Consider the following 13,074-nt stretch of genomic DNA (forward strand, 5'->3'; position numbering starts at 1 on the left):
TTTTCATTATGACATTTTGTCGCGACTTGCGAGTCGTGTCGCGTGCTATGATACAATATTTATTGATTTTTTTTAATTTTTGCGGCCATGCCTTAGAATGGAATTCTATTATTATCGTAGAACAGCAAAGATTAATGTAATGTAATCACTATCTACTCATTATTACGTTTAGTAGACGGGTTATTATTCGCCGGAGGCCCGTGTTGCTCTATGGTTATTTAGATTTTTGCATACATTCAACGAGTTTCTTAATCATGTAATTTTTTTTTTGCTATAACCAGCTCTTCGGTGTACTATCTATAGGGTTCTGTATCAAAACGGGAAAAAATCTCATTAATTTTGTCCACAATCTTAGGGTGCTACCACATCAATCGATCGACGATAAAATGGATGATAGGCAGTAGGTAAGTCGGAATTTTATCGGTTTTCTTTGCAACTTTTCATAAACGACACGGTACCTGCGGTAATGATTAGTAATCACAGAGTGAAAGCGCCCTTACAAATCGTCGCATTTTGATTTAATTACATTTTTGAGTGGTACCTACCTATATTGATTTGGAAAAACCACAAAACTCATTTTCAACATACACCCGCACGTGCCCGCACTTCTAACCCACACAATAAAACACCATTATAATAAACCAAGTCACTTTATTGTATTGATTATGTGAAAGTAATATAAAATGTACCTTTACACAAGCAATTATTACAAAGGAATGATGAAATTGTTGTTCTTAAAAATGTATGCAGTATGCAATAGAACAGAATGTAAAGCAGACACTCAACATGAATCAAATGAAAGCTCTATGCATACAATAAGAATCTAAATTAATGGAATAAATTTTATTTCCGTGTCTTGTATAGTTGTGTCTAGTTGGACTTTTTAGACTCTTTGGATGGAGACCGTGACCTGGATCGGGACATCGAGCGACCCTTGGAACGGGAGCGGGAGCGGCTGCGGCTTCGGGACCGGGAGCCGGAGCGCGGTGAGCGGGAGCGTGTGCGGCGACGCGACCTCGAACGGCTAAAACATTTTAAGTTGTTCAATTAATATCACGCCTCAATAGATGTAAAACCAAAGATCTCAACCGGAGCAGCTTCTGTTTTTTATGAAGCCGAGTTCAGTCTAGATCAAAGGATCAATTTTTAACATATGCTACTAATGAACTATACATTTTTAAATAAACAAAAAATCCAGTAACTTTATTGTTAGAAGTAACATAAGATAAATAAAGTATTCAGGAGTTAACAATAACTAGTATTACCATTGACTCTTGAATACTCCTGATCTACAATTGATTTACCATTATACATAATAAAATAGAATAGTTGCTGATAATGGTCCTTCTGTATAGTCTTCATGTTCTCCCAATACTTCTGTTCTGATTGTAAACATGCCCATGATATTTTTATTTAACCTAAGAATACTACCTTTTAAAAACTGAAAAACGAAGTTTAGTAATACAAAGCTGGTCTGCTCTGAACACAAATATGGGATAATAATGTGTAACTCACTGAGTGCACGCAGTGATTACATTAGACGTGCGTCGCGACGCGCAGAACGAACTATACTCTCAATGTAGTTCTCGACTAGTGAAGTGTGCACGTAGCTACGTAGTTCGCAGAGCGAAGTTAGATGCGGCCAACATTAGCGCAGTACACGCCGCGAAGTGAAAGCTACGTAGCGCAGACAATAAGAAGTGCAGACACTGAAGAGTTCGTTCTCGGCGCACAGGCCAATGATAACCTATAACATAGTTATCATTGGTTTACGTGGGTCCAAAATAAAGGAATGGAATCTTTACTGTTGTTTAGTTAATGTTGATAATATTACCATACAAAAACTTCTTAATCACAATTGATGAAATCAAGTCATTATTGAATCTTTAGTACTTACTTCTTCATTCTTGGGTTGTTATACAATACATACATTTTATCTTCTAATAAAGATTCCATGCCATAAATGTACATCCATGACAAACTCCACTGGTGATTAATTTTATTATTAGGTTAAGTTTCTAATTACCTTCGACGGCGCCGACGAGTGCAGTCCCGAGCATAATGTCCTCTGTCTCCACAATCATAGCAGCGGTCATCATAAGGGCGAGGCGGCAAACGAGAGCGTGGAGGTGGCCCTCGGCCATAACCTCGTCCACCGTTGGACATTTCTACACGGGCTCGGCGTCCGCAAATGGTCCGACCGTCCAAACCGCGAATCTGGAAAATACATTATTTTAGACCTGGGTACCTACTTAAAATTAAATAAGTAAAAAAAGAAATATTGTTTTGGACACTTACCGCGTCTTCCGCATCACGAGGATCTTCAAACTCTACGAAGGCAAAGCCGGGAGGATTTCTTGCTACCCAAACATTTCTTAGAGGCCCATAATAAGAGAATGCATCTTCAAGTTCGGGTTTACTGGCGTTATTCCCCAAATCACCGACATATACTTTGCAATCACCGTAACGAGACATAGTTCCTAAAAAAAATAGCACGATGGATTAACTGCGTCATAGAATTCGCCGCATAGACCCCAATGCTGATAAGCATCAAATAACTGTAAATTCAAAGCATTGACGCTTACCTTGCAGTTGAAAATCACTGCGATGACAAACTGCAGTTGGTTATATCATATCACCACGAAAAACGGCTGAATACTGCTCAATTCAGAGAATATCTCACTTTCCACACAACCATATAAACAAAATGGCGGTCAGACAGGCACGCCGAAACAACGACAAGAACGATAGAAGTGGGGTAGTGGGGTTGACGTTGACAAGAATAAAAATCGGGCAACCGGCCGCCGAACTGCAGATCGACCGCGCCGCGCGCATGCCGGTTCGGATCGGATAAGTGTTGCCATTTTCATATACTAACTTTCCATATTTTTATTTGCTCTCTCATTTTTATATGATTTGAATTTGTTTGAATTGAAGGCACTTTCATACATTTTATTTGTAGTGTGAGAGTGAGATCCGTGGATCAAAATAAAAAAAACTTGGGATTATATAGGGTTTCAACGATAACTGTAACTGAGTTTTTCAATAAACATTATTATTATACCCCTTTTATTTATCTGGCTTTTAACGTAAAGACTGATATATCTCTCGTCTCGTCATACTAAGCTCTACATCGTTAGTGCGAAAGGATCATTTAGTTTGTTTCTTTCGTGCTATACGATGTACTATATCTCTGTCCTACTGTCATTATAATCATAATACGTTAAAAGAGATATAGGCTTTATTTTCTGTTCTGAGCAAATGAGGGTACAGGCACAGACATTTAATACTAGGATAGCATACGTATACAATATGTCAGTGACTGTGCTACTCCCGCCACACACCTGGAAATTCTATATTCCTAGTCATCTGAATGGAAACTGGAGCTCGAACACGAGAAAAATCAAGTTCTGCTGTTTCCAGTCACAGTAAAGTACACATGTCCGTAAGGCCAAATGACTCGAGCACCGATATTGTTTTATTATATTTTACCATAACAGACATCCAATAATAATAGAAGTATAATCCTCAATGAATGTAATAATAGGAGTAATACCTACAAAGCTTTGAAACTTCTCGCGATTTGAAGCAGATTTTAGCGAGGACTGGCGGAAGTCGCAAAAGTTATGTAAAAAGAGTTTTATTATCTAGCCTTTAGGCAGATAGTGGCCTTGGTTCCTAAAGACACGTCCTAATTTTATTTTAAGTTTTACCCAAGGGACTTTGCTTTTACCTGTAATTTTTTTACCCGCCGGAAAAAAAGGGACGGATAATTGGCAACTGTTAATTTTAAAATGAGTGAGTGAATGAATGAATAACCCGGGCAAATCACATAGGCATCTCGTTGATATACAACCCGTTTCACGTGTACTGTGAACTTAATTCTATCGGGTTATTGGCCAATGTAAAATTTTTTAGAGGGTTGTTTAAATTTGTTTTCCATAAATTTTCGGCGGATAAGAAATTGTCAGGTATAACTAACTATATTAGAGTGTGTGTTCTGGAATTAGCATCAGTATCAGATACAGACATTTTATATTAAATGTATGTGTATCAGAGTACAACAAAGAACAACTTAAGAAAGAAGAGTAGCCAGAGTCCTTTTAGAGAATTTACAATAGGTATATTCTCACTTTGGGAACATTACAGAACAGACCCAAACTTAGTTTGACAGCGTCGTCTGCCGGTGACCCGTATCTCTCTGAGTAATGTCCTTCAGGTGCAAGAAATTCGAGCTATTACTGAAAGATCAATGACTCGTTAAAATCCCCACGACAGTCTCTATTAACTTGGAGAGAGGATATTCTTTAATATTTATTTAACGCAGTATGATTCTAATGACAGCAAGACAGAGATATACTCCGTCGCCTAGTGAGAAAGAGATATGTGTCACTCTAATCATGCTACGTTAAATAGGATTTATGTACATTTTTTGTATTTTCTCACACGGTTTTGTTCCTTGGACCCGTTTTTTAAGAACAAAATGACAAGACCTGGATTATAGATTTACTAGGTACCTTAAAGCTTACCTTGAGGCTTGCTATTACTAATAATCAGAATAGTGATGTTACTGTTGTAAGAAATATTTTAAAATAAATTCACAATGGTTTATTTGATAGTTTGTTTAATAACACTTATTAAAACATACTACTATTACAATGTTTTATAAAATGGCGACTGTAAGAAGTTTGTAAAACTATATTTGTTTATGCACTCAATTTTGGCCTTTATCATAACACAAGTTCATGTCTTGTTGATTGTCATTCAATGTCCATCAAATTGGATAAATTCATACAATGTTTAGGTATTTGGGAACTGTAGAGTACACCTTTTGTATACTGCCATGATTTGGCTCGCCAATACACCATCACTCTGTACAGGCAGACCGTCCTGCATTGACTGACTGTTTGTCTTGCTCTGTATTCAGATGACGTATGCGCCCGAGACAAGGATAGCAATATCAATACACTACAGGAACAATATAAATTACCGGAATTTATACGAAAGTATATATCAAACATGAACTTGTGTATATTATGAAACCACCTAATTAATGATATTTTTACATATAAACAGACTTTGTATCTGTGGAATCTTACAGTTTAAACCCATGAGATCAATAAATATTTGCTCCTCATACAACTTAATCGCAACCATCCTGAGAAAACATTTGCATTCTAGTAATACCAATTATTACATACAAAAATAACTCCAATAATCTCACTTATACACATCTATAATCTTTAAACTTATAAATAATATACAAATATGAAATATTAAATCTTTAAAGCAATATTCTTACATTTAAAAAATCCAATTTAGGTAAGTAGGTATATATTATTTATTTTTAACGTTTAAAGCAACAGTCGAACTCTGAAGTTGTAAAATAATATAATATGGTATAGTGCACTAAATTGTTATTGCATCTTGTGTCCTTGTAGGACTGCACTCTACTACATTACAGGGTGATGAAATAAGAAACTACGCCAGATGCGCAACTCATTATGACGTCAGAGCTTTTTTTCAGTAATCTTCAAATATAGAAAAACATTTTTTTTTTTTCATAGACATTATGAAATATATGCATTTTAAAGAGAACAAAATAATCATATTCGTTTTTGTAAAAGGTAATATAAGACAATAAAATCTTAAATTAGAACCTTTATGATAGCAATAGGCCAAAGGAAGTTATGAAAGGCCATACCTCGGTATATTTATATCACACAAAAGCACTGGAGAAATGTTTCTTTCGAGTCTATATAAGGCTGATATTATAGATATTAAAATTAAAATTCACCAGTGCGTTTACCTTCTCATAATATATCATATGATGTTATCTTAGCCTACCAGTAACCAATTGTTGGTCACCATCACACTTGCACGAGGCACTGAAAAATGTTGTCATATATATTATTTCAATTCATTCACAGGTAATTTGTTAGTCCTACCTAGCCTATCTTTACGTTATCATAACCATTTCTTCACAAGACATACATCCAGATAGCAACTAAAATATATAATTAATTGACAAGACCTTAAGAAAAAAAATGTGCATGTTTTTCAAAGATTTTTTAGTTTATTGATCACATAATATACTCTAAGATTCTTGATATATGTTTACATTTTAGATGCTGTAATGGATGTGGAAAATAATGTAAAACAATATTGGCAAGATTACTTTTCAAATCGAAAAAAATTACAAATGGCAACACAAGACTTTTACCACCTTCTAAAAGTAGAATTGTAAAAGTCCAAAAATTATACTTCGAAGCGTAATTCAAATATTGGAAGTACGAATCGTCATAACTAGTACAAAGCAGTTACCTCTAGTGAACACTAAACATCCATTGCTTTTCTTTTTTTTTTTATTAGGTAGCACTTTATGACATACTTTGTTTTAGCACGTGTTATTATAAGGTGCCTTTTGTTTTAAATATACCAAAACTCCTTAACTTTTTGCTGTAAACACCACAAACACAAGCATGGATAAAAAAATAATGTTAATACTTTCTTAACATTCAAAATGTGCACCGAAACTATGTTTTAGTGTGGTGTGTATAGCAAAATAGATTCAGGTGTCGCCATAATACTTTCTCCTGAATGTTTCTAAGTAAACAACAAAATTTTAAAACAAGAACACGATAGACAAAGTTATAACAAAGAAATAATTACAATGTTAACTCAAACACGAATTTTAATAATTACTATCACATAGTTTAATTTATATCCTTAAACCAACTTAATAATGTATTAAGTCTGCATTCATTTTTGTTCCGATATCATCCACTCGCCACCTTTAGGTAGAACCTAACTTTCCTTGTAATTGTCCAATATAGTTGCAGTTCACTAATAGGGTATTTGACTGGGTCAAAGGTAAATTATAAAACACTAATTTAGAAATAGAAGCCAGTCTAAGACGATCAAAAATCAATCTCATTTTACTTTTCGACTTATTTTCGAATTTTATTTATTAATTAAGTAACAATGAGTACGACGTTTGACCGCTTTTATTGATTTGTCATATTTAAATTTAAAGAATCTCCAAAAGTAGTCCAAATTTTAAATGCTGACCAACTGCAAACTGTACCATTTTTATTGCAAATAATTGAATTATGAGTCATAGGACAGTATTTCCATATAAATTCCAAAGAAAACTCTCGTTTTCACATTTCGTAAAAAGTATTTCATTTGACTAGGTTGTCAAGTAGCCTATTAGGTACTTGCAGTTATCTATTTCCATGTAGTAATTGGTAAGAATAAATATTTAATTAATTTATTATTTGGTAGTATGTTTATCAACCAATAAAACAGGAAGGTAAAGAAGTTTCACGGGATATGATTGGTTGCAATAACGAATCTGGTGATAACAATGAATGCGGACTCATTACGATGTCGTTATGGAATGGAAGTCCGTTAAGAGTCTGAACTTGAATCAATTTTCAAATCAACACCAATACTCCGCTCCATACTGCGACATTAGTCAAAAAGGGCTTTAGTACACACATATTATGTTTTTTGGACATATTAGGTAAATTATTGGGATTTTATTTTCAAGAAATTAGTAAGAACAAAATCTTTACGTGTATTTTCTGAGTTTTATTGCATGGTGCTCGAGTAGTAGTGTTGTGGTATATTTGTTTTAAACACCGCGATTCTTCATAGTTAATCATACAACCGCGAAAGCCCATGGAAAATATTCCATGCCAAGGAAAATAGAAAAAATAAGTAAGTTTTCTTTGTTGATAGGTACATTTCATGTACATTATTGTACAGTGTTATGAAGCCTGTCATGATACGAGAAATTACAAAACTATTGTAGTATTTGAAACATAGTAAACTTGACAAATAATATTTTAAATTATATTGCTCTGTTCTAAGTACTGTTTTTACGGTTGGTAACACAATCAAAATCTATAGCAATAATGAAAAATACTGAATTATTTGTTCCATCCTCAATTCAATAGGTAATTTATGTAGAACTCAGTGTTGTACGAATTCTTACAAAATCGTACGTTATATAAGTTTCAAATACTCACGATTCTGGAATATTTTACACAAGAAATCTACGTAGCATATCCATAAAACTTAGGTATACCGTAACGAATTGAAGTCGACGAATTTCAAACCTCGATTTAAAGACATCTTGTTCAAATTCAGGCCAGGTTAAATATACCTGAAACTTACTAAACCAACACTTTAGCATGCATATAGGTACCAAAACTACGAATTACTTCTCGTTCTCGAGACACTAACACACATTTTCAAACCTGTTCCCGAAGTACGACCAACCACGGTATCTGCCCTCGCCAATAAAAAATGGACGCATTTTAAATTCTACTTTCGTTGTCACATTGGACATCATCTCTACTCCAGGAAAACGACTTCAGATTTTAACATCAGAAATAATATATTACAGTATCACATTAATGATGACAGTAAACACTTACATAGCAAGTATTTATTGTTACACATCCAACTTCATGCCATACACACATCATCTTTTTCACACATAAAGCATTTAGTTCATACCTAGATTTTTGAGAAAAATTGGACAGTCTAAAAGTAGACAGTGTCGAGGTCAGTTACAATCATAAGATCAAACATGCTACAAGCTCATTTGACGAAATTGTACAGTTTTGAACTCTATTTGCAATGTACATTGTCAGCAGCACAATAGGTTTACTGTGATTTGAACCATACAAAAAGTCATCAGTGAACTAGTCAATCTATTGGATAAATAGAAGACTAGAAAACATTCTGCACTTGTCACCTGCTCTCATGGAGTTACTGCCGCTGCTTACGAGGCTTTCTCTGATACAGGGCCTGTTGTGGTGTTTCTAAAGTTTGCGGCGTCAGAGCTGGAGTCTCATGCGGGTGTAAGTCCTGTTTCTTCTCCGGTTTCTTCACCAAATGTGCATTGATTGGGTACTTCAGATGAGTTCTCAGTTGCTCATTATGTTCTTCTAAAGAGTTTACGGCATAATGCAATACAAGCTCGTTCAAAGTTCTGAAATTAAAGTAGAAATACCTAAGAAAATAAATAACAAGACACACAAGGTGGACACATTTATAAGCATGCATGTATGTGGAAAGAGGTACATACTTGTAAACATTGTAGGGTTCAGCAAATCCATATCCCCTTTCAGTCTTGAATATTATGCAGTGATACACCATGTTGTTACAACATATGGATAGTGCTAAATGACCTGTAGAATTAGGTCGTATCAAGAAAGTGCCTGTTGGTTTCCCATCTAGAAGTCTTTCCGCCATGTCGCGCGTGCAGTTTTCAACCCACCAACTGATAGATTCCCGATGAGCGTATTGTTCTTCTAGTTTGTGAATGTTATCATCCTCTAAGGCCTGCAGATACTCATCAGTCTTTCCTCGCCTCTGTAACCATCTGGAAAATAAAATTGTATGTTAACATCCATTCAAATAACAGTGGGTTATGATTATTATATGGAAACAAACTATTCAATAAATAACTTACACTTTGTATCTATCTTTTATCTTGTATAGATTGATAATTTCAGATTTGAGCTTGGTAATTTCTCTTTCTAAAGATAGATTCGACTCCACTGTCTCCCTCAAAATATTATGTAGTTGTGCCCTGGCCTGTTTCAAGCTATTCACTTTTGATATTAACTGTCTATTATTTTCCACAATATCAGTTTTCTCATGTGGTTGAGCTTCAGATTGCATCTTCTCCTGTAATTTGAGATGATCCTCACAAACCTTCACTGTTTCTTTGAAAGCATCAAGTGCCTGTCTTTTAAACTTCACTTCTTCTCTTAGCCTCATGTATTTATCTGAACGCTCATCATAATCCCTAGTTTTAAGAACAAATTCCTTATGTATCTCTTTGTATCGGGTTTCAAGGTTCTCATCATTTATGTTTTCACCACCATCATTTTCTTGGAGTCTCGATAAGGGATACATAAGTTTGATGTCCAAACTGCTATTACAATGTGCCAGGGAGTACTCTGTGTAGAACCGGACAAGTTCCACAACAGACTTGAACTCAAAGGGCTCACAGAATCCATATCGGTTATCTTGATTGTATATTTTAATCAGCTTGTTTGTACCTCCTTTCCTCACTGTAAGGGTGTAACCACTATCTTTGTTTGATGCATTGCGGACTAGAAATGTGCCATCGCATGTGTCCCGTAGTTTCTCATTAGCCTCATCTCTGTAAAAGAAGAATAATAAGGTGATAACGAATTTCGATTTGAACATCATTTAAAAAATTTGCTCATATTGTGAAAGATTTTATTATAATGATGAAGTATTGATTTTAATTTTAACTTATGTATGATACAGGCATTAGACATTAGAGTATATTTTTTGTTTAGAAGGAAAGGGAGGTAAATGTATTGTTATAGTCAGTGTTGTGTGCATTCATAGTTGGCAAGCTGAAGCGAATATCACATAATCATGTAGGCCAAGCCACTATTGGTAGGAAACTAAATATATGCTTCTGCCATTGCATTATATTTTTGAATAAGTATGTACCCGAGTAATGAGAAAATACGTAATTATCATGTTAAATCTGGACAGCACCATCTGTAAGTCTGTTTTGGGCAACATAGCCTGCAAAGTCCCTCATTAATTAAAGAAATACCTACTTATTGAAATGTATGTAGAATAGATTACAAAATTTTGCCTAACTAATAATTGGAAGAAAGTAATATTTACATGATTTAAAATTAAAACTTCTGTGTTTATGGTAGTAGGTATTAACAAAATATGTTTATATTAAATGAATTGGAATGAGGTGATAGGTATGGGTATGTTAAGTATAAACTAAAACACATTTGTTATATTTAGGAATAAAAATAAAATTATGAATAAATGTATTGCAACATTAGAATGTAATAAAATTACTCATTTATTAGCATGCAGTCACATGAATCATGATGCAATCAGATTGTAAAAAAATTAACTACTTAACATAACATACATACATAAACTGCCTATATACGTCCCACTGCTGGGCACAGGCCTCCCCTCCAATCCAACAATATAGGTAGCTATTAAAGTAAAAATCCTTAAACAATCAGGATTTTAGTGACATTGATAACATGTCAGAGGTCACAATATCATAAGCCAAAGTTGAAGTCCACAATTCACCATGAAAAATATGAGTGTACACATAGAATGCAACAATAAAAAGGATTATTTTTCCTTCCTGATTACCTACACAGAATGTAAATATTCATAAAATGAAGAATACTTTAAACATTATACTTTTGTTAAAATTATACCTAATAAGGTTGCCTGGAAGAGATTTCTACTTAAGCAATAAGGCTGCCTTTTGTGTAATAAAAATCATAATTGAGTTTATAATGACTTTGGTTTGATGACTGATGGCCACAAAGCAACAATGATGATATGACAAATGTCCTAGGTACTGTTAGTGCAGCCGGTCAGCAGATTCCTTTTTTTACAAAAGCTTATTATGGGATAATAGATTTAATGTACTATACATAATTATACCTGCACTTATGTAAGTCAACATAAGTTAGGTAGGGTATCAGAAGTGGGTGCAGGTTATCTCATGATGACTTGTCTCTGTCTACCTCAAAAGCGATATGGTAATATATATATATATACATTACTGTAATTATTAGTTGTTTAGAAAATGGGACACAGGTAATTTACTAAACAAAGAAATTAGTACAACTAATTCCTCTCCCTGACAATGACTTGGCCCAAAGGCTCCCAACAAATCTTATTAGTAGGTACCTATAATTCAAGTAATAAAGCAAATGGGATTGCATGATTTTAGAATTTAAAGAAAGGTATTTTAACCATAAAATACCTTTCTTTATACCTTTCTTTCTTAACAAGTTGTAGGCAACAAGAATAAAATAAACACCAATTATTAAAGGTATTTTGATACTAGATATTGTAGATATTGCTCTAAAAGTACAATAGGTACATAAATTAATCAGAAGTAGTAATTATCTTGTATGTAATAAAGTCATTACTGTGATATGTTACATAGTGCAATAAGGATTTACAAGCAATTCATGAATAAAGTTAAACAAAATACAAGAAAACTGATATAATAAAAAAATCTACAAGTATTGAGTTCGAGCAATGCGGTGCGGAAGGAATAGTAGGTGAGGTGACTTACCGAGTGATATCGCCCCAGTACCATTCAGCGTTTTCCAAACTTTCATCAGCTGCTTGCTGAGGAACTCCTATCTCAACCATTATTTCATTATACACTAGCACATGCGATACAAGATATGATCAGACTCAGCGAAGGATATTGGGCAGATATGGAATAAAACCGGAGTCTTCGGCACGGCCACTTCCGCTTTATTGAGGTTACACTTAGGACGTTAGTAAAATAATGCCGACAATAAGACAGAACTATAGCCAGTTCTTTGTAATTAAACTATGCCACACATCACGAGTTAAGATACAGAAATTATTCACCAACATTTAGGAAAAGAGGTATCTAGATCACAAAGGAAATAAACGGGCAAGTTTGATGGTTGTTACTATGGCACTGGCACGAAGTATTCATAGTTTCAAAATATACACCACTTAAATCCGAGTAGAGGTTGATTTAAACTTGAAATAATAACATTTTTAATGAATAAGAAAACAGATTCCTAAAAAATCGCTAAAACATAGCTCCCTATCACTGCTGTTCGTCCGCCATTAATTTTTTTTGCTTGTGCATTTCATTCATTCAATACCGTTCATTTCACTTCAGTTTCAGAACCATAGACAAAGGAATGTTCCTGAATGAATGATAAATTTTTGGTCTAGTCTATAAATAGCAAAGCAAATAAATAGGTATTTAGGGTATGCGCGCACCCCCCGAGCAACATAATCGCGAGGCGTCGCGAGGTGATTTCTTTTACGCAAATTAATCACCTCGTTGCCATGATATGCACACGAGAGCGACAACAACACATCTTTTTTTTAAGCGGTCAAACTTAAATTTGTTAAAAAAGATAAATAATTTTAACGAAAATTCATAATAAATGGACAGTTTTCTCTCTCCTCTGCCTTAAAATTCTTAATCTTAAATTTTAGAAACCAAAACTAAAAGTC

The 13,074-nt window shown here is 34.3% G+C and overlaps 2 protein-coding genes across 3 annotated transcripts; both read right to left on the reverse strand.

Annotated features, from left to right (window-relative positions):
• Positions 1-631: 631 nt before the first annotated feature.
• Positions 632-2,814, reverse strand: LOC126368500 (serine/arginine-rich splicing factor 7-like). Its single transcript, XM_050012523.1, has 4 exons — positions 2,586-2,814; positions 2,299-2,480; positions 2,027-2,217; positions 632-1,024 (listed from the first exon to the last, which is right to left on the reverse strand). The coding sequence occupies exons 2-4, from the start codon at positions 2,473-2,475 to the stop codon at positions 871-873; spliced, it is 522 nt and encodes a 173-aa protein (XP_049868480.1). The 5' UTR covers positions 2,476-2,480; positions 2,586-2,814; the 3' UTR covers positions 632-870.
• A 1,793-nt stretch (positions 2,815-4,607) lies between these two features.
• LOC126368434 (phosphatidylinositol 3-kinase regulatory subunit gamma) lies at positions 4,608-12,680 on the reverse strand. 2 transcript variants are annotated; one of them, XM_050012434.1, is made up of 4 exons: positions 12,140-12,680; positions 9,491-10,189; positions 9,104-9,400; positions 4,608-9,007 (listed from the first exon to the last, which is right to left on the reverse strand). In XM_050012434.1, the coding sequence occupies exons 1-4, from the start codon at positions 12,217-12,219 to the stop codon at positions 8,785-8,787; spliced, it is 1,299 nt and encodes a 432-aa protein (XP_049868391.1). In that variant the 5' UTR covers positions 12,220-12,680; the 3' UTR covers positions 4,608-8,784. The 2 variants fall into 2 exon arrangements, with proteins under 2 accessions (XP_049868391.1, XP_049868390.1); XM_050012433.1 differs by having other exon boundaries at positions 4,608-9,028.
• Between the last annotated feature and the right edge of the window lie 394 nt (positions 12,681-13,074).

The sequence above is a fragment of the Pectinophora gossypiella genome, chromosome 7 (assembly GCF_024362695.1).
Source record: "Pectinophora gossypiella chromosome 7, ilPecGoss1.1, whole genome shotgun sequence".
Lineage (NCBI taxonomy): Eukaryota > Metazoa > Arthropoda > Insecta > Lepidoptera > Gelechiidae > Pectinophora > Pectinophora gossypiella.

Coding starts and splice junctions, on each gene's coding strand:
- LOC126368500 (XM_050012523.1), bottom strand. CDS start 2,475: ATGTCTCGTTACGGTGATTGCAAAGTATATGTCGGTGATTTGGGGAAT. Junction 2,218..2,298: donor CTCGTGATGCGGAAGACGCG/GTAAGTGTCCAA, acceptor TGTATTTTCCAG/ATTCGCGGTTTGGACGGTCG. Junction 1,025..2,026: donor ACTCGTCGGCGCCGTCGAAG/GTAATTAGAAAC, acceptor AAAATGTTTTAG/CCGTTCGAGGTCGCGTCGCC.
- LOC126368434 (XM_050012433.1), bottom strand. CDS start 12,219: ATGGTTGAGATAGGAGTTCCTCAGCAAGCAGCTGATGAAAGTTTGGAA. Junction 10,190..12,139: donor TACTGGGGCGATATCACTCG/GTAAGTCACCTC, acceptor CTTCTTTTACAG/AGATGAGGCTAATGAGAAAC. Junction 9,029..9,103: donor GAACCCTACAATGTTTACAA/GTATGTACCTCT, acceptor TTATTTTCTTAG/GTATTTCTACTTTAATTTCA.